Consider the following 22,946-nt stretch of genomic DNA (forward strand, 5'->3'; position numbering starts at 1 on the left):
CTGCTTTTTTCATAATATCCACCGATATCAATTGATCATTTGATCCAATGTGTATAGTTTGAGATGTTTTCATTCGTTTTTTCTTGACCATTGTTTACACATTAAAGAAACGGTCAACATGGATACAATAATATGCTAACATCCATATTTTGCTCTAACAAATCCCCAACTTTTTATGTATTAATTTCTACTTAATGTTAGATTTATGGACAACATTTTTGGTATCTACCTGTATTTCTCATCTAAACCAACACCCTTAGTTGCCTAGTGGCATCATGTTTGCATACTCCCAATCCACTTTCCTATAAAAATATAAAACGGTACAAAAAAGCCTTTATATGGATGGATTTGGATTAACAAGATACAAAATAAGTAAAAATACACTTATAATTCTCACCACTCAAATAATTGATTTTACTTTGTGCTTCCTATCAAATTGAAAGAGGAATAAATGTTAGTCAAAACTCAGAACCAAAATGGTTAAGGGCATCAAGAAACCCATACGATGACTAAAATCCAAAAAGTGGCTAAGTCTCATCCCACACCCAATTATGAAAATACATAATCAATCTTTAGAATCATAATTCATAAAGGTGGTGGTACTTGTAATTCTTTATGTTATATTGAGAAGATTGAAAGGAGGGTTGATAAAGTTGACGATGAGAAAGACAATCCGAGACTTTAGGCTAACAATCAAAAGCCCTATATCTGACAAAATCAAAGAAATATAAATTTGTTTGCTGATTTTAAGAAAAGGGAGATTTTATAGGGTTTTGTCGTCATCCAGAGTTCAATTTGAAGATATTTTGCTGGAATTTGATCAAAACCCCTACCCCGACTACCCAGTCTGTGACTCGGGTTCGTTGAAATTTATGTGGCGTTCCTTTGTTTAATAAAATAAAGCATGTCCGTTATGATTTGGGAATGGTGCTAATAGGTAAAAGATAAAATGTTGATGCTTACAAACTGTTTGATGAATTGCCAAGGCGCATTATGAGGAAAAAAAAGCTAGAAGAGCATATGGTGTCTCCTCTGTGTTTGTCTGTATTGAAGCCAAATTGAGTGAGCCATAAGAATTCAATATTAAATGTTTGAGGAAACACTTTAGATCTACAGTAGACGTGGATGAGGAGGATGATGATCAAGCTTGGGAGTTGGGAAGATGAGATTGCTGATGGAGAAGAAGAGGAAGATGATGACATAGAACCACAACGTTCAATTTACAATGAACCTTGATATTGTGTGATTATGTGTTAATGTTAGGTAGAGCATGAAATGTTGAGGGGGAAAATAGAAGAAAGATGAGTCTTTGAAACATATAAATTGGTCTCCGTCTCCTTGGCTGTATATTACTCGTCTTTTCATATATACCTCTCTCATGGTACATGTACTTTCTGATCAAAAGATCATCAATTTTTATGGAACAAATTAAGGATGTCTTCATCATCACCAAATTTGACGTTGGGCATATCATGGACTCCGGAACCCCATCTCTTCATGGTACGGCAACTTAGCACCTGGATAAACTCCAAAGAAGGATATTTGACTGTAGAATCCCCAGAGTAGAAGCTCTTTAGTTGTGGTAAGTCTAGGGAACTCAATGTCATTATCAGTTGTTTGCTCATCTCCACCAGAAATTACTACCATCAAACTGGTACACCTCCAAATCCTTATTTTTCTCAGATTGGAAAACCCTTGTGCTACACTTAACGGGAATACTGTCAACAAGGAATAACAATCTGAAATTTCAATGTCTTGTAGATTTCGCAAACTTATATATTGAAATGAACAATCAAAAAGAAGCTTCAGGTTCTTTAGTTTATGCAGATAGATTTCTTCCACTTGGGAGAAATACTTTTCCTTTGTTGTGTTCCTTTGACCAAGCATCAGGTCATTGGATGCAACAAATGTTTGCATTGCATCCTCATCCGTTGTCTTCACCAAGCATGAAACATTGTGACAACATTTCAATTGAATAGACTTTAATTTAAATTCATCAATACTCTCTCCATAAAGGTCTGGTATGATGTTATCCAAATCTTTTATGTACTCTAGTTTTATACCATCACTTACCCGAATTAGTTTCTTGATTGGCATCTTGAATGGGAAGTTAGAATGTGAAATGTGTAGTCTACGTTTTGAATATGATTTTGATACTTCCACAAAAAAAGAGTTTTTAACCTTGCAAAATCGAAAAAAGAATTCTTTCAAATTTTCGAAGTAGGTGCCTTCGGGGAAATTATGACAATCATCTGGAACCATCCATAAATGTAGAGCTCTGAATGATTTCAAGCTACTTATTTCCATAAGACCAAGGCGTGACACCGCGTTCTTGTAAACGGTTCCAATACACAACTCTTCCAACCAAGTGAGCTTTGATATGACACCAGGCGCTACATGAGATAAATAAGGACATCCCCCCGCATCCAACAGCCTTAAGTTTGTCAATTCACCTATCTCTTCAGGAATCACTTTGATTCCGGTAGCTCTAACCTTTAGAATCTCCAGGTCTTTTAGCTCCCCAACTATACAAATCTCATTGAGATATACATTGAAACTTAGATCGAGCGTGATGAGTTTTGTAAGCAGCTTCAGTGATTGTGGGAGGGATGTGATGTAATTCAAAGACATATCTAAAACTTTAACTTCTTTCATGCCTCCAAAGAATTCATCAGGAATAACAGACAAATAATTTCTTCGTATAAGGAAAGTATCAAGGAGTGGGAAATGAAGCTGATGATGTGGAAGTTTTTCAATGCTATTATCCATGAGTGAGATCTTGGTGTAGCTGTGTGAGGTTCTGTTTCTTGGTTGCCATTCTGTTATATCTTTATTTCCAGCCTCCACTAAAAACTTCTCCTTCTCTTCACCTTCAGAAGAAGAAGTTATTAACAAAGCCACATCACGCACAACATCATGCATTTTTACTTTGTCTCCCGGCTCAGACAATAACAAGGAAGAGGATGTGAGGGTGTCAACTGCCATTCGGACTCTTTTTTCTGCATCATTAATGCTATCCAGATCTTTAAATATCCCTATACCTACCCCATATTCTGCTAGGCTTAACAGAGATATGATTCCATCCTCCTTGAACAAACTACACAGTAGGAAGCATGATTTAGCTTCTTTGCTATCAAGCAAGTCATAGCTCAGCTTCAAATGAGTAAATGCTTTCCTTATCTCTTGATCGATCTCTAGAGGTGCATGCTTTCGTAGTCGGTCAAGTGCCGCCTCCCATATATCAATTTTTTTATTTTTTAAAGCATTTCCCACCGCTTGAATGATGAGTGGCAATCCGCCACATTCTTCAGTCACCTCTTTTGCAATTTTCTCCAGACTAAAATTATTCGCCAACTTCTCATCACCAACTATACGTTTGAAGAGGACCCACGCTTCTTCCTTCGTCAATGTGTTTACACAGATATTCCTATCCGTGTTCATATGTTCACATACATTTCTCCTTCTAGACGTCAACAAAATCTTGCAATTCATGTGCTCATTCCCACATGGTATGCCCACATCAGAGAGGACTAGCTTTTTCCATATGTCATCTAAAATGATTAGAACCTTCTCCTTATTAATGATTATACGCTTTGCTGCTTTTTCAACATTTTTTTGAATCTCTTTAACATCTACAGTCTGTGAGATAGTTATAAACACGATGTCTGCAAATAGATTCTTCACTTCTGCAGCAACTTCCTTGGCTAATGTGGTTTTCCCTACACCCCCTGATCCATAAATTCCAACCATTTGTATGCTCTCATCTTTGATCGCTTCAATGATTTCCCTCAACACCAACTTGTGGGTATCAATATCATCAAGATTCTTTGTTTGGTAGAGGTCTACAAATCTTGGGGTGGGAGTGGGAATGGAGACACAAGATTCGTAAGTTTGACCATCTTCTTGATGCTGCAGAAGAAAAAGGGTTTTGTTTATCGACATCTTACTGTAATGGTGGAGGGTGCTCAAATTGACACAAGGTCGTAAGTTGAAGCACGTCTTCTTGGCGTTGGCTTCTTCTTCAAGAAACTCTTCAACTTTGGATATTTCAATGTCTGCCTTGTCCATCCAGTTCTGCACACCAGCTAAGAGAGCTTCTCCTTTTTCTTTAGCTGCATCGATTTGTTGTTGAATCCTACCCCTCATATCCTTGAGCTTTTCTGCTTCACTCTTCAACTTGTCAACATTTTTAGTGCAATTTCGGACATAATCAATCTCCCGTTTAGCCGAACTAAACAATAAGTCCACTATTTTCCCAACCACAATATTAGTGGCCTCCTCTCCCATTCTAGATAGGTTGCTTCTTTTCTGATGGTTTGGATTCTTTAGATATGAAAAAAAAGATTATGATTATCCAAAAACCGAAGGCCCTGACTATGAATTGCACAAAAGTAAAGATAACAGTGTTTGTTTGGCTAACAAAAGAAGAGTATGATAAAACAAGAAAGAATGGAAGACGGTAGCTGCATAAAGAAAAGCAGTGACGATAAGAGTGAATATTATTGAACACTTTCAGAGTGTTTGATTGGTTTACAAAAGAAGATAAGATAAGAGTTACTGTACACAAATACCTTTTTTTTTTATCATAACGCTAAACGTTATAGTACAAATTTGGTCACTCATTATATTTGTTAAATTCTATTATAAAAATAGTAAGTTATTATATCATCGGGTTTAGGTTTAATAAAGAACAGAAAAAAAATATACAAGTAATAAAAAAAAACTAATGCGTGAGTAACTGAGCATCGGGATGCATAGTATCAATGTAGGAAACAATGATGTATATTTCTTAAACCTTATTTGGAACATGCACTGAATTAAAAAATCTTATTTCAATTTTTAAAGTCGTAGGGACTGAACCTGGTAGCTTGTAATACTAAGAGGGTTGAAAATGATATTTTCTGTACAAGACCGTGTATCGAAGTGAACTCTTTCAAAATGGAACTTTATAGTTGACATTTGCCCATGGATGGATTTTTTTGACTATCTTTATTGGTAATGACATAAAAAAAAAAAAAACTTTTTTACACTGAAATTCGATTTTGATGCTGTGTTTTTTTTGTATTAATTTTGACATTATGTTTTTCAATTTGTTACAATTCTGACCACTTGACCGGTTAACCAGGTTACATTCTGACGTAGCATGTTGATGTGTCAGTTTTGATGACGTGGCATGCTGACATGATATGTTGACGTGTCAAAATTGATTTTTTTTTCATAAAAACACTAAGTTTTCATTTTTTTTTTTTGACACTAAGTTTAATTTTTTATTTCAATTTTGACATTATGCTTTTTTTGTTCCAATCGAACATCATTTATCAAATTTTGTTCAATTTTATATATTTTCTATTTGAAATCGTATAAATATATTTTTTTTATTATATTTTAAACCATATAAACATATTTTTTCGTTTAAAAACTACATTTTTATATAAATACAAGATGTTTTTTTTCTTATATTCAAAACATTAGGTATATAATGAGAATCAAACTAACCATAAGTTTCTAATAAAATGTAAAAATTTGATTGGTTGCAAACTTGATATCTTAATTTTGATCGACTACATGCCTCCAAACCTCCAAACACATTTTAAAGTTGCATACTTAATATAAAATACAATTTTTAAATAACTAATACATATTTATATATATAAAAATATGGTTTGAGTGTAAAAAAACTTGTATTTAAACAAAAGTATGGTTTTTAAATGAAAAGAAACATATTTATATGGTTTAAATGTATTTAAAAAAATTTATACGATTTCAAATGGAAAATTGTCAACATTGAACAAAATTGGAAAAAATAATGTTCGATTTGGAACAAAAAAACATAGTGTCAAAGTTGAAAGAAAAAATTAAACTTAGTGTCAAAATAAAAAAATGAAAACTTAGTGTTTTTTGTGAGAAAAAAAATCAATTTTGACACGTCAGCATATAATGTCAGCATGCTACGTCATCAAAAACTGACACGCCATCATACCACGTCAGCATGTAACCTGGTTAACCGGTCAAATGGTCAGAATTGTAACAAATTGGAAAACACAGTATCAAAATTGACACAAAAAAAACACGGTGTCAAAATCGAATTTCCGTATAAAAAGAGTGTTTTTTGTGCCATTTACCCTTTAAATAATTCTTTGATGGATTTTTTTGACTATTCTTAGGAATTGATTATTATTATTATTATTATTATTATTATTATTATTATTATTATTGCAAAAAAAAAACATTAACATTTAAGGATAAATGCCTTTGAAAAAAAAATCTATTAAGAATAAGGAAAAAAACAAAAACTACAAGCATAATTTTAAAAAAAATCGATCATTATTCTTTAAGAATCAGATTCATTCTCCTAAGAATTGAATATAGAGCAGGTCAAAAAGACGAATTACAGGAACATTCTTTTTAACAACCTTACACATGTTTTCCCGTTCCTTTACTCTTCTACAAAATCGCACCAACACATCTGTTAAAAAAAAATAAAAAAAAATAAATAAATAACCACAAAAAAGATGAAACCATATTCGAATCTTCAAAGATACTCATGCCATTTACCATACCTTACATGCTTTCTCTCTCAAACACCATTTGTTAAAATTTTGCAAGAAATTGAAATTCCACAAACCAATTAACAAGTTTAAATAAGCACATAATCATTCATTAAGATAATTTATGGATAAAAGAGACAACAGCCGTGCAATCCTACAATATATTAGCACCAAAACCCCTACAAAACACAAAACCTTATTCATATAATCAAGACCAGTGATCTAGCCATTACCCATCAAAATTGTGGCAAAATAAAGGCACATAGCTAAGATCTCATACAAACAGATTGTCAACACACACTTGGATTGTTTAATTAAAAAAACAATTTTATAACAGAATCCAAATCTACTTTGTGAGATGGAATATAATTTGGTTCATATAACAAAAGAATATTAAAATAAAGGTTTAATGGAAAAGAAAAATACATGCAAGTTGTACCTGAATTCATGTTCTTGAGGTTTGTTGCCACTACCGACTTATTGTCTAGAATACACTTGAAATCAATTATTGCTTTCCATTGAGGTTTTACAACTGTTGTATTTAACTACCAAAAAACTGAGTCAGAATATAAAATATAGATTGAATAAAAGGTAAACTCATAGTTTCACCATTCCCACTTCACACAACGAATTTTCTTGAAGAATAGATTATAAATTGTGTAATGAAAGTCAAAATGCATAGCACTGTAGCAGAAAGGAAAATAATAAATAAGATTCAAGAAGTATAAGCATGCATAAATTCCGTTTTCCACCAATTTAAAAAGTAAACAAAATGTAGAAATTTCCACTACCTTTGACGATTGGAGAAATTATATCAAACACATCCAAATTATTATTGGAAAAATTATATCAACACATCTGAGCCAATGTTTCCATATTCAACAGGGACCGTAAGAGTACAACACATTTCCAAGAGAACTACATAATCCCACAACCTACAAAATACATGCTAGAAGGCAAGAACAACATGGTTCTGCAAGAAGAAAATTGGTTAAAAAATACAGCTTCAGTGAGACATTTCATCCAACAGTTTAAAAGTAACGTACTCTAATAATAATAACATACTATATACCATCAGTTTTTGCGAATCCCCTGTTCAGAAACATGAGCATAAAGAGCATGTACCATATGATTATCATCTTCAACTGCAACAACCTTGTTTGCAACTTCAAAAAGCTTCATGGTAGTATTTCTAGTGCCACGGTCATATTATGGTGCTAATAGGTGGTGTTGGTGATGACGATGGATATAGTCGACTAGAAAGTTGGAGGCTCATGGCGGAGCACGTGTGGTGGCCGATGGGGGAAACGGATTTCAAAAATCGAAAAAGGGGGATTCAAAATGGTGGGTTTGTAACTTACCTGATGAAAAAACATCCATTTGGTGTATGGGTGAGCATTTGTACCGAACCGGCGCTTGGACCGGACTGGTTATGGAGAATATTGTGGACCATGGACCGGACCGGACCGGATGAGTCGTGTCCGGGTCCGGGTCCGGGTCCAGGTCCAGGTTTTCCGGTTCTTGGACCCGTTTGGATAGGTACAACTTTAATTGCATAGAGTACAAGTCGTTAAAATAAGTTTTTAGGTTTTGATACGATACAACTTTAAAAAATGATTATGTTTCCGTTTCATTCATAACTAATCTACCTTGATGTTATAATATTATAAGTTGAAAAATTAATTTTCCAAATAAAATCAACTAACATATAAATCAAGTTCACCAAGATTCATTTCATATGATTTATCTATCAAAGATAGATAAAATTCAGAATTATAGTATAAAATGATAGTTAAAAAGTTGAAATATTTCAGCTTTAATAGCTCAATTTTGAAGTATTGTAACTCACTGAATTAATACCAAAATCAACAAAATTATAGTCTAAATTTATCTACAAACTGTAACCTAAATGTTGGAAAAAATCTCGGGTCAATCCGACTTAAAAAGAATGTGTTATGGTTGTTTAAAAATTTTCACAAATTACAAAATTTTAAAAAACTTGCAGAAAAGCTGAAATATTTCAGCTTTGATAGTTCAACTTTGAAGGATTGTAACTCACTAAATATAATACCAAAATCAACAAAATTATAGTCTAAATTTATCTACAAACTATAAACTAGATGTTGGAAAAAACCTCAGGTCAATCCGACTTAAAACAATGAGTTAGATTGTTTAAAAAAAATTTACAGATTACAAAATTTTAAAAAATTTGCTGAAAAGCTGAAAATTTTCAGCTTTGATAGCTCAACTTTGAAAGACTGTAACTCATTGAATATAATACCGAAATCAACAAAATTATAGTCTAAATTCATCTACAAACTATAAATTAAATGTTGGAAAAAACCGCATGTCAATCCTACTTAAAATGAATGAGTTATGGTTGTTTAAAAATTTTCACTGATTACAAAATTTTAAAAATGTTGTTGAAAAGCTTAAAATTTTCAGCTTTGATACCTCAACTTTGAAAGTTTGTAACTCATTGAATACTATACCAAAATCAACAAAACTATAGTCTAAATTCATTTACAAATTGTAAGTTAAACAATGGAAAAAACCGCGTGTCAATCCGATTTAAAACGAATAAGTTATGGTTGTTTAAAAAATTTAACAGATTACAATTTTTTTTTTAAATCCGGTCCAACCGGTTCTAAACTAGACCGGACTGAGAAAAAAACTGGACTGGACCGGAATGGATTCCTAGAACCGAGAACCGGCCCGAGGGTCCAAAAAAGTGGTCCGGTCCGATTCACCGGTCCAAATGCTCACCCCTAATTTGGTGCATATAAACATATAAGGTTAAAGGCGAGGGGAATGGTAGGGATTAGGGAGTGTGTGCATTCTCAGCATTTTATTTATTTTTATTTTCTTTTTCTAATTTAATTAAATTACGAAACATTTTTTTGCATAAATATTAAACAAAAGTTATTTTTTTTAACCACAAACAATTAATATAATATCAATTATATTTTTAAAGCACCTCATATTAAAAAATTACAATAAATTAAAACATAAAATACCTAACACTCCTTGTTTTTTTTTTCATTCTTTATTTCAAATTTATATATATATATATATATATATATATATATATATATATATATATATATATTAAAAGTTGTAGTTGCTAAAAATTGATATTTTTTTGAAATTTTAACAAGATCTTAATGATTAAATTTTTTACAACAAAAACATAGATTTTATCTATATATTTCTAACAAATAATGAACTATTATATTAAAAAAAGATAAGGGCCTGATTTTGAAACTTCCATCCAAATGGAATAAAAAGGAATTGAAATAAACTTGGACATGAATGGTGAAGATTCTCCAATAGCCAATCAGATTCAAGCAACCTTCTCTCTCTCCTCTCGTTACGCCATTAACGAGCTTAAGGTAGCGAGCCCCCTAGCGAGAGCTATGGGCAGTGTTCTTTCTTCCTAGCAAGCGCCTAACGAGCTCTTTAGCACATCCACTCCTATCAGCTGAAAATGACCTGAGAGATTGAATTTAGAAGAGAACAAAGAAGTCGGTGGTCCGCCAGTGATGATTGTGGTCTGATGGTGTGTGTAGACTTTGAAGAACTTGGTACTAACTTGGTAAATATGGGGGACGGTGCGGCGGTAGTCAAAGTGATGGCGATTGGTGGTGGTTTTAAATGTGATATTGTTACAAAACAAATTCATTTGTGGTTTAAAAAATAAATTTTGTTTAATATTTATGCACAAAAATGTTTCTTTATTAAAATAAAGTTATTTAATTAAATTAGAAAAAGAAAATTCAAAAAAAAAGAAAAATAGAGTGCTAGGAGTGTTACCACTCCCTATAAAATGCAAAGATTAAGTACTAAATGTTCAAAAATGAGATGACACTCCAAAATCTGACGTGACAAGATGTTAGAAGTGTGACATCCTCATTTTCACGGTCAGAAAAGACCGATTTTGTTTATGCTTTGTTTAAAAATCAAATTAATATTTTAAATAAAAGTGTTGCGGAATTTGTCCCAAAACAAAATATGATAAAGATTTATCAAAAGCATTTCCGTAGAAATTTATTTCATTTAAAAAGACTCGAGATGTCATGCTCGATACAGATCATAAGCATAAACAATACAACATAGGCCTTACTACATTATTCCGTATTTACAGGCCTAAAATCCATTAATCTCTCATCCCAAGACATCACATCTATGCTCATGCGCCACTATCTGTAATACAAGAAACTGAGTGGGTCAGCCTTGGGAGCCTGGTGAGCACATACGGTTTTCAACCCACAATAAATAAGTTATTAGATTTATCAAACCAAACAAACCCGATTACCCGTTTCCGTTATCCTCACTTTACGTCCCTAAAACATCTAACACAAGGGACCTAGTCTAAGGACTATCATCGGGATGGACACTACTGCTAAGGGGATTCCTCAGCAATAAATTTCCTTAAGGCAACCATATGGGGGATGGAGTACATCTGGTGAGCACACATTTCAAATAAACACACAGTTCAAATAAACACCTACAGGTTGCGAGCCTGCTAGTGTTCCACTGGACTGTCTAGAATAGTCCGTGGTCATCATCTATACTCCGCTAGATGACTGGATCATCAATAACATCTATAACAAGGCCTCTCATTATTTTATTTTGTCACACAGCAACTATTACATCTACCCATGTTTTACCCAACCCATTTTGTAGATATAAAATACATATATAGTTTAAATCATTGAAAACATGTATAAAACGTTCATCCAGTATAGATAGCAAGTATTCATATAATATGCACACATAGCACGTAATTTATATAAAATACTTCATATCTATGTGTAAGCTGAAAGTAACTATGCACTCACTTAATTAGGTGGTGATTCCGCACTCAGATAGCAGTTCGTTATCTCAAAACAATTTTTCCTCGACAAAACCTAGTATCAATACCACTAGGGTTTAGTTTTTAACGTTAACCGCGACTAATTAATAGTCTAGTTATTATTACTATTATATAAGCGTTAAATAACACTCAATATAACTCATAATAATAGCCCAAATAATTACTTTAAAGTCCTAATAATGTTATTATAATTAAATAAAATCTACATTAAATATAGTATAGGCGTAGCTCACTTACAGTAGGTTTTTATTAAAAACCGGGCTTCGCTGGAGCAACGTTTCCGAGCCGAAAGCTTTTCTTCTCGGAGCCGTCGGGCGTTCCGGGGCTTTTTTCTCGTGATAGGGAGGTTACTAGACTTGGGAGGGGTTTAGGGAGGTTAAAGACAAGTTATAGATAGAAAGAAAGGTTTGAAGGTGTGAGGAAATTATGAAGAGTTCATCTCTTATTTATAGGAATTGTATAGTAAAGTAGTCTCCAAGCTTCATTTACATGTCGCCGCTAATGCCTAGTGTCGTTGCTAAAGCCGTCGCTGCTAATACCCACATTCCTTGTAGTGTTATAAGATTAGCAATTAAAAAAGGATTATCTTTTTAGGTATTTTGTATTAGGACAATACCACAAACTCAATGCACACTAGGTGTTTGTAAAAATGCTAACATGATCGTTAAGTTGTTGATTTCTCAAGTTTTAACTTTGATTAATCAAGTTTATTGATTATTGTAGACAAAGGGTGAGCGAAAAGCTTGACAAGTAAACCATGGGACCAAAAGGAGCTCATGCAGTGCCAACTCACATCAACTAACACACAATCTTGAAGAATTCAAAAGATATGGTACATGGTCATCCAATGGCTAAGGGAATCTTATTCTGGCCCATTGGTGGCTTATATGTATGGACACAAACACAATCTTGTAACAAATATTATGACATTCTAAGAACATCTAAAGATGATGAAAAAAGGGACAATTCTTGTTCCCAACTAACAAATTAGTTGTTATTTTTCAGGGTGGTTCATGGCCAACGGTCTTGCAAAAGACATTGTTAAGGTATTGCTAAACCTGGCCCTAATTTCGAACTTTTTGATCAGGAAATCGTTAGTAATGAAAAATTATGACATTACTTATGGTTTTCTTTTTTTTTTTTTTTTTTTTTTGCAATTTATTCTCATTTTCCATGTCCATTACTTTCTTTTTAAATTACAGATCATACGTGGATATAGAATGCCATGAAACTGTTAAATCAAAATTGAAGAAATTCTCATTCTTGAACAACTTCAAGAGGAGAGCATCAATGGTAAAACAAAGATTCAAAATTTAGGGTGTTTTATTGCTTTTAAGTTTTGAATTTTGTATATCTTGAATCACAGTAACTGATGGAGTGGATAAAACAAGGATTTCATATGTGTGTGCATATGCAAATCTATCCGGGAAAGATTAAATTTCATCTGTTTTGTAGGTATGTTTAAGAAGGAGGCGTCGGATGCATTCTCTTCCGAAAGACGAAATCAATTTTCCGAACCTTGTTATAGACAATCCATTATAACCGGTAGAGTTTATTTATTTTTATTAAAATCGATCACATCCATCCTCCCAGTTAAAGTATTTCACGAATTAAAATAGATGGGGTAATTTATTTTTATTGTTAAAAATCTATTCAATTATATGCTTTTCATTTACGAGGCTTTCTAAAATCTAAGAATTTCCGACAAATTACCTTTGAAATTTTACTATCTTCTTTTTTCACATAACATGTTTGGCAAAATGTCAAACCAAGTGTGCTTGTCATATTGGTGTATGTAGGATGAAATTCCTATTTTTGCACATATTATGTTTGACAAAATGTCACAATGAAGTTTTATAAGGTTTTCTTACATATTTTACATAAGTTCAATTATTTTACACCAGATTATCGCATCTGTAGTCAATCCAATATATTAGTTGATTGATAAAAAAGTTTCAACAACTTAGATCTTTCATATTTTGTCCTCTTTAATAGGTTTTGTCTTCTCAACTTGCCATCTCATGTGTGTGTGTTTGTGCAAATCATAGTGTATATGTTATTTCAATGGCTTACAAGCTATCCAAGAGAAAATTTTATGATGATTTGCATTCAGTGCATATTTATTATTATTATTATTATTATTATTATTATTATTATTATTATTATTATTATTATTATTATTTGGAAATGAGCAAAGGTGAAAACTTTAACAGATTAGCAATCTATTTATCCTTTTTTCTTCTTGTACCTTGTTGACACATATGAAAGCTAAGTTTTTCTGGTCAATGTTGGCTTCTGATTTTGTTGATTGCGATGCATATTTTGTCAGCGGATCATTTCGAAGAGGAACATTAGCATGTTCTCTGGCCTTGTCTAGGTTGATGACAAGGTATAACCTTATATTCTTTATGTAATATTTATTACTTTAAAATCTATTTTTTTTATTAAGAAGGTTATAATGGGTTGGAAATGGTCAACTTCATGTAAGGTTTCACATTTATGTTTGCAACAAGTAAAAAGATATTAAATGAAAATATAACAAAAAGTAATGCACATAAGGAATTAGTTAAACTATCTTATGGGTACTTGTTAATCTTTGGATGGATGACTCCCACTCTTAGCGAACACAAATAAGAAACGGTCAAATAAATACAAGATTTTTTGTTCATTGCTGCAATAAGTAAACATACAAAATTAAGAAATAAAGTGGACCCTGGTGAAAATTGAGATTCATTTTATGAGTTCTTGAGTGGTTTATGTGACTAACATGAGTGCATGTGTTGTTGATTTATATATGCAACAGGAAAACATAGGACAAAGGTGAAGCAAACCACGCTACTAGGGAGCAGCTACTTGTACTTGTTGAATGATAGACAAATAATTTATCAAAGCATAAAAGTTTTAGGCCTCAAAAAGCATGCTCAAGTACTTAATTCATGAATCTGTGTTGATTTGATGCTGCAATCAGTGACTCCTAGAAAAGCCTAGGACTTCAACTAAATATAAGAAATGCCAATCTACTTTAACTAATTATTTATTAGAGCATCCTACTTTTATAGTACATCTAAAAATTTACCAATTAATGGAATGTGATCCAAATATTATCGGTATTTTTCCTGGAATCACTTACAACAAACTTACTAATCAATTCTTTAGGGTCGTGATTATCACGGCCAAAATAAGGTTCCTAGTATATATATATATATATATATATATATATATATATATATATATATATATATATATATATATATATATCGCTTTCACCAAATCACTTCAAGGATCTTCTACATTATATCAATATTAAATAAGGTTAATGTTATTTTTGACCAACCAATTATTTACTTTTATTTTATTTGGTCGTTGATATTTTTTATGCATTCTACATTCTTAAAGTGTCATTTTACGTATAAGAAAGTCATTATTAGAAGGAATAAGGGAGTAACATGTCATAAAGTTGATACGGCTTGTGATATGACATTTTAAGAAGCAAAACTTATCAACGGGTGTTACATGATGTCCATAAGACTTTTTATATTTGATTATATATTTTCTACAATTCTTCAAATTATTATTGTTATTATTATAAACTTTAATTCACCTCCCACCTCCTACCTCTTACCTCCCCCACCATTAACATCATTGTCATCCGCCGTTACCATCACATCAGCCGATTTCCTCCACACAAATGCACACATCCGTCTGATAAAGATGTTACTTCTACTTTTTAGAATCCGCTTTTGACCGCACCAAACACAAACATTTGTCCATTAAAGATGTTACTTCTATTTTTCTGAATCCATTTTCCTTGACACCAATTCATCTATTAAAGATGTTACTTCTATTTTTCCGAATCAACCAATATGTCGAAATCAGGAAGCCAAATTGGAAAATGGAATCAAAAGAGAAGAAGATTAAAAATATAATTGTGAATCAAAAGAGAATCCAATTGTAACTACATGGCAAATGAGTCATGTCGTGTGAAAATTTAAACGGGTTGAAAATGCATGGCACGAACACAACATGTTTAATAAACGGGTCAAAAAATGTCAACCTAGACATGACACGCTTAAACATCTCAAATCGACACCACATGACTAACCCGTATAACCTATTTGACCCATTTAACTCATTTGACTCGCTTAAGTAGTCTTACAATGAAGTAGATTTAACCCGTTTAACTAGTCTAACGTGAAACCAATCCTTTTTTAAAATATTAGCCAATCCATATAACAAAAATTAATTCACTTCAAAAGTCGCTCCTTGACTCTTAACTCTTAAGGAAGCCACACTTTCACGAGCCAGCACTTATAAGTGAGTATCCTCAATGCCTCTTAAATCCTTGTACATCCATGCATTTTATAGCTACAGTCATCTCTTCCACTTTTTTAAACCAAGTTTACCTGGTGTTTGTCCGATTGACCGGCTATTATAGAATTTTTATATCTAATCATTCTCTATCCATTTCATAACATTCAAGTCCTCAATGGTCACATACCTCAAATCCCAACTTTCACAAATTGACAACTATAATACGGAACCATCATAATTTTCAAATTTGACTTCAATAATCTTATAACTAATTCTTACGATCAATTCTATCATTATTATTTAATTAATTAAATTTTATTTCATTTAGTTAAATAATTTTATTTTAGCTTCCTAATTTTTATTTTTTACTAAAATAGACAAAAAAAAACATTTCTAAGTTATAAATGAGAATTTTACATTAATGAGGATGTTACATTGTCCTTGTGGTATGATATCCGAATTTACCAAACATATGCTATTTTACGACGAGTTCACTTCTATAGTGCATTAGTTTTAGATATTTAGTTACGTATTTTCAAATTTTGACATCATGATTTATATACTAATATTGTACATCAATATTATTGTATATATTAGCTTAGTCGTGGGTTAGTAGAGTTTTGATATATTTTTCATCAAAAAGCTATTTCACACTTAACTAAGTTTTGAAGATGATGCTTATTTTGAAAACTTCTCAAAAGGATGGTAGGGTTGTTATATGTAATTAAAGAAAGTGTTTATTGTGGTGAATATCCCAAAAAATCCCCTCCATTTGTATACACCAAATTCGTAGGGACTGAATCTGGTAGCTTGTAATACTAAGAGGGTTGAAATTGACATTTTCTCTACTGGACGGTATCGAAGTGCGCTCTTTCAAAATGGAACTAAATAGTAAATACTTTGACATTTGGCCCGCCAAAGTGCTAACCAGTCGATTGATCCATCCAAAGTTTCAAATTAAGCATTGTTAGCGATTGTTCTCATTTGGAAATTTTGATTCATGATCTAGCAGGATTTTATTCTTTTGTATTTGTGATTGTCGATTCTGTATGGTGTGATTCTGTAGCAATTTACAGGAAAAATGACGCAAGATGTTGATATGAAAGAACAACAGGTTCCGGCGTCACCTTCGAGCTCTCTTGAATCTATGTCTCATCGCGTTTTGCAGCGTAAGAATGTCTATAAATTTGATTCCGATGATTGTTTTATTTGATCATATAGTTCGTTTCTTGATAAACTTGATTTAATTTCTTTGTTGTGGAACAATTGATGTTATAAAATGTGTGCGTTTACTCTACCAACATCGTTTGTTTTTATTTACTTATTAGAGTTGAAATTTCGAATTCTTCATGGAAATCATGTGAAAATTGGCTTTCAGATTTTAAAAAAAGAGTTGTTGAACTGATTGAGGGCGGAGCTTACACTGGTAAAGTTCGTTGGATTTTGAGAGCCGTTAGCATTACAATCGTGTTAAGATGGCGGTTAAAAGTTTCTGTGATCTATCCGTTCCTTAATTTTGCCCTTACAACTGGATCGGAAGCACACTCTCGTTTAATTTCATTTTTTCCAAAGGTAGGTTACTTTTTGGCTTTGTGAATCTCGATGTTTAATAAACTTCCATTCAATTAGTCATCTATTCTATGAGGCACATAATTAAGCATCTCTTTCGTGAATTTCCTTGACACTATGTTATATATTTCGAATGTACAGCCCAAAGTAACGTGGAACTTGATTTCAAATACTTGTTGGTGAAATTGAAAACAAAATGATCTGAATGACATAAACATTTTCATTTGGTTTGATATATTATAGGATGATGCTCATGAGATGGAAGTTGATACTGCATCATCTGCAACTCAAGGTACTGTTAATCACTCCCATGAGATGGAGATCTACTGCTACTTCCTTGTGCTGATATTCCTAATTGATCAGAAAAAGTACACTGAGGTGAGCATATCTGTTTAGATTACTTCATCTTGGCAATTGGTCAATTGGTCAACTCACCTTCATATTATGCAGGCTAAGGCTTGTTCTTCAGCAGGCATTGCCAGTTTGAAAAACCTGAACAGCAGAACAGTTGATGTTCTGGCATCCAGACTCTACTTCTATTACTCTCTTTCTCATGAACTTAGCAACAGTCTCTCTGAAATTCGTGGGTGAGTGACAAAAGGGTTATGTTTTTCAGTTATCAACTAGATTGTGACCAATCATACTTTATCAATTTATCTGGCTTGAATAAGATGATGATGATGATGTTTAATTACATGCAGTAATCTCCTTGTTTTGCACCGGGTTGCTAGGTTGCATCATGATGAATTGGGGCAGGTTTGTTTCTCAATTTTGTTACTGTGACTAGCTATCATTATTGTTAGTATATTTATTTGTTAATGTTATTTGTATTATTAGTAATATTATTATAATCAGTGTTTCTGGTGAATCATTTTGTGTTGTGTGATGTGCAGGAAAGACTCCTAAACTTGATACTTCACAATTACCTTCATTACAATTTGTATGATCAAGCAGAGAAGTTTAGATCAAAGGCACCACCTTTTGAAGGTCATTCAAATCGCCAGGTAATTCTTCATTTGATAAATCATCAATTCATCCTTTTGAAACGTTCCATTTGTTAAAAGGTTTGATATTTGCTTCATATGGAGGGTTCGATATTTGATATACAGGAGCATTTCATTATTTTATATTCGATATTTGTATTTTTTTACAGTTTTGTCGTTACCTGTTTTACCTGGGTAAAATTAGAACGATTCAGTTAGAATACACAGATGCAAAGGAATCTCTTCTCCAAGCTGCCCGAAAAGCCCCTGTGGAGAGATCCCTTGGTTTCCGGGTCCAATGCAACAAGTGGGCCATCATTGTTCGTCTACTTCTTGGAGAGATCCCTGAACGAACCCTTTTTAAGCAGAAAGGCATGAAGAATGCATTGAGGCCTTACTTTGACCTCACAAATGTAAGTTCACTTCAATTACAATAACCCCCAGTTCAGTTGTAACTAACTAACTAACTAACTCAATTCTGACTTTTGGCTTTGACTTTGAATGGAAAAATCCATCAAGCATGGAAATTGACAAAACTAGATTTTGTTCAACCGAACATGTCATGGAACGGAATCTCGAATTCCAAATCCCGCGAACCAAACATGCCATTCCATTCCATGGAATCTTTAATTCCTTCATTTCTTTTTTCAGGCGGTTAGAATTGGAGATCTGGACCTATTGAAAACTGTCGCCGAGAAATTCTCCACCACTTTCATCTCCGACCGAACCAGCAACTTAATCGTAAGACTCCGTCACAACGTCATAAGAAACAGACTCCGCCACATCAGCATCTCATACTCGCGTATCTCTCTTGCTGACGTGGCAACCAAGCTCCGACTGAACCCATTAATTGCTGATGTGGAGAGCATCGTGTCAAAAGCCATCCGTGATGGTGCTATCGATGCCATGTTGGATCATGCAAACGGATGGATGATTTCTAAGGAAACAAGAGACATCTATTCAACAAACGAACCACAAATTGCTTTCAATTCTAGAATTGCCTTCTGCTTGAATATGCATAATCTGGCTGTACGTTCCCTTCGCTTCCCGCCAAATTATCATAAGGAGCAACAGGTCGACAGCGATAGTGATAGCGATACATCTGAGGAAGAATATGATGACGAATGTTGATTTGCTTGTAATACTCCATCTCAACTTTTTTACTTTTATACTAAAACTAAAACTAAATCTGAACTGATGATAGAACATGAATTGAATGATTGAACTGGAAGAAGGAAAAGATTAGTTCAAGGATATACTACTAACCTAGGCTACTAGCATTGACCTAACTGATATAACAGAAAATGACCTTATTGCCCTCACTAACTTTACTTTAACCGCAACCTAAAGAAATACACCCAAGACTCTTCTTAGAAGAGTAACATGTTCTCTTATTAGAATATTATGCTTTGAAAAAGGTACTGGTTAACATAAATAAAAAATTGTTTTATATTTAGATAACATGGTTATAATTAGAAAAAAAAAACAACATCGTTATAATTAGAAAAATTTTCAAAGTACAATGCTATAATAAATAAATAAATGAAAGTAGGTTGTTTTCAAACATGTTAAAATTGTATTTCTAGAGGTCTTATGGTTTCTCTATGATCTTGTGCTATTGGCCTCATCTCTTATTTCAGATTACCTTTTGGGCTAAATGTAAGAAACAACAAAGTGGTTTCATTTATTGGCTTTTTTAGCGTCCTAGTTTCATTACTTCTTACTACAATATGGAACTTGTAACTTTTTTCTTATTAAGACAATAACACATTGTACTTTGTATTTTTAAAAATCTACATGATTTTAGAAATGAACATTGTTTTTTATTTGATTGAAATTGTTATACTTCATAGATTCTTTAAAGTACATTGATGCATAGGAAGAAATGAGAGTAGGGTGTTATAATAAACAAATAAATCAAATTAGGTGTCCTTTTGATTATAATTTGTTGTTTTCAAAGATGTTAAAATTATATTCTTAAATGTCAAATGTTTAGGATATGATCTCATGATATGAGTGTTGTGAGATTTATCTCGTAAGCTAAATGCAAAAAGTAGCAACACATTTTCATTTATTTGTTTATTATAGTTTTCTAATTTCATTTCTTTTGTTGTACTTTCATTTTTTCTTTCTTAAAGGCCTATTACCTCAAAAAATGTATCCTAACTCTTTCAACTTTTTTCCTTATTAGGACATATTAATTTTTTTACCCAATTATAGTAATGCAAATTACCTTGTATTTGATTGACATTGTGACTTTCCATACAACATTGTACACAATAAAATGAAAGTCGGATGTCAGAATAAACAAATAAATAAATTTATGTTGCTATCTCTCGCATTTGATCACATTTCATTGGAACTCTTTTATTTTAGAAGTGATAATTTTCGAAAAACATGACATCCCGTTCTCATAATTGACGACTTATCATAATAAACATTCCAAAACAAACAAACAAACAAAACAAAACAGCACCCACTCGCACCTTTTTTGAATGGACGCTTTAAGGCTTCTTTTATGTTGTGGGGCTATAATGAATTAGCCCACTATAAGCGTCCGAACCACAAGTCACCTTCGATTCTCATATCGGTATCTGCTTTAGTATGCATAACAAGGTCCTTGGGGCTAGCCCAACTCCCACAAGGAAGAATGGAAGGATTATAGTTTGGAAGAATGGAAGAGTTTTGATGAATAAAGAAAACTTGAATGATGCCGACTCATTAAATTATCTTGCATTGTGATTTTATAATAAGAACAATTTATTTTGAATAGGGAAAACAAAGATAATAAGTCATAACGAGTAATCATTTATTTTAGTACGTCGGTAATTTTGATCAATTTATTTAAAGGTTAATATATTCAAATCATATTTTTCATTAATGAATTGCATGTACAAGTAAGCTATAAAATATGTCAAATGACAAATATTGTCTAAAATAACTTTGAATACACATCATATATCAGTTTGCTAAAAAAATAGCATTTTGTTTTGTTTTAATAAATAAATTTATAATGATTTTCATATGGTGATTTTTATTAAAATCCAAAACAACAATTTACCTATTTTTATTTGGAAATCAAAATAGTCATTGTTTCATACGAGGTCCATTCTATCTAGAATGTATTTGAGGATTGATATCGCTTTGATGTGTTCAACTTTGATGTAGAACCAAGACGACACTAAAAATGAGGGTTTGTAAACAAATACAGAAGTATTGTTTGATTGAAGCAATGCTATGATGTCCCACATCGGTGGCTCCAACGAAAGTTGTTGGGTTTATATTGCTTCACCTTCGAATATTGTTTGTTCCTTCGGTGGCATCCGGTAAAATTGGAATGATACAAAGAAGATTAGAATGATTAGAATGACCCCATGCCTAATGGTTTAGGAAAACATTTAAAATAGCTCCATGAGCTTATCAATAAACAATCATGAATTTACGCATTATAACAAATTTACCGGATGTATGTTAATTTTTCTTGAACTAGAAACATAAGTTTAAGTTGTTAACGCATTATAGTACAATGAATGTTACTTTGTTACATAGGAGCGGTCTGGACGACTGGAGTATCTTTCAATGAAAATGAAATAGTTTACACAACTTATTAACAACACTAAACTTACCAACAAATTTACGCAAATTTAAAACCTACAAGCTACATTACCATTAGACTTCGATGACTTGAAACTAGTGTTGTTCGAGGTGGCAGTTGACATCCTATAACTTTTTGTTTAGGTCTGGAAGATGTTCTGCTAAGTGATAGTACTGATTTTTTTTAAGGGAAGTGTATTAAAGAAGCTTATGCACACTTTGAAAAATACATGGTCAAAGGGGGTGCCACATGGGTCCCTCTCATTCCTTTAAAACATTGAAACATATTAGTATAAGGAAGGGTTCCTTCTTTAGTTAGTAGATAATTTGAAACTTTATGGATCCACGCGGCATGAAATAAATTTAATGACTAAATTTGACCAAAAATAATAATTGATCGGCAAAGTATAATAACATAAAAATTTATTTATGGGAAAATGACTTAAAAAGGTAACGAAGTTTCAAAAGTGTACAAAAAAGACCATTGTTGTTTTTTTTGTACACAAAATATCATTTTACCGGTTATTGTAGGTTATCCGGTTTCCAAATATTCAAAAAATATCATTGTTGTTTTTTTAGTACAAAAAATACCATTAATGTTACTATTTGTACACAGAATACTAACAAAATACACATGTGTTCAACTAAAACATTGTGGTAACCAGGCTTCAGGTAAATGGGATGAGAAGAGTGTAATCAGCAACTTCTTGTTTAATTTTTGTTGAAATTGTTGGAAAAGATCTTACTTCCACCATATGATCCGCCGAACAAGATTACAGGTGACGCTTCGGCTGACAAATTTTTCTTCAAATCGGTGATGAGAAGAGCGTAATCAGCAAGTGCTTGTTCGACTGTTAGATAGGCTAAAGTAGAAGCGTTCTTGTATGCCTCTTTCTGGCTTCCATATGGCATCGATTCACCATAATATCGATGCTAGATCAAATCACGCAGCTTTTGATAAAATTGTATTATTAAAGGTCCGCAAGTGAAGAAATTAATGTAGAGTAGAGTGATTAGGGCTTTTACTTCGGGGAAGATGACCATGGCACCAAAACGAGGGGCAAG

At 32.6% G+C, this 22,946-nt stretch overlaps 1 protein-coding gene and 1 pseudogene across 2 annotated transcripts; one reads left to right on the plus strand and one right to left on the minus strand.

Moving 5' to 3' along the window:
• Nucleotides 1–54: 54 nt before the first annotated feature.
• LOC145071093 (disease resistance protein At4g27190-like) lies at nucleotides 55–4,473 on the minus strand (annotated as a pseudogene). The gene is made up of 2 exons (XR_013690232.1): nucleotides 398–4,473; nucleotides 55–302 (listed from the first exon to the last, which is right to left on the minus strand). The product of XR_013690232.1 is annotated as a disease resistance protein At4g27190-like (transcript).
• Nucleotides 4,474–17,553: 13,080 nt separating this feature from the next.
• LOC145068568 (putative 26S proteasome non-ATPase regulatory subunit 3) lies at nucleotides 17,554–19,431 on the plus strand. The gene is made up of 6 exons (XM_079015550.1): nucleotides 17,554–17,682; nucleotides 17,755–17,891; nucleotides 18,006–18,060; nucleotides 18,198–18,308; nucleotides 18,458–18,700; nucleotides 18,939–19,431. The coding sequence occupies exons 1-6, from the start codon at nucleotides 17,563–17,565 to the stop codon at nucleotides 19,416–19,418; spliced, it is 1,146 nt and encodes a 381-aa protein (XP_078871676.1). The 5' UTR covers nucleotides 17,554–17,562; the 3' UTR covers nucleotides 19,419–19,431.
• Nucleotides 19,432–22,946: the final 3,515 nt, after the last annotated feature.

This window comes from Lactuca serriola, chromosome 8 (genome assembly GCF_051521515.1).
Source record: "Lactuca serriola cultivar US96UC23 chromosome 8, Lser_US96UC23_V15, whole genome shotgun sequence".
NCBI classification, from domain to species: Eukaryota; Viridiplantae; Streptophyta; class Magnoliopsida; order Asterales; family Asteraceae; genus Lactuca; species Lactuca serriola.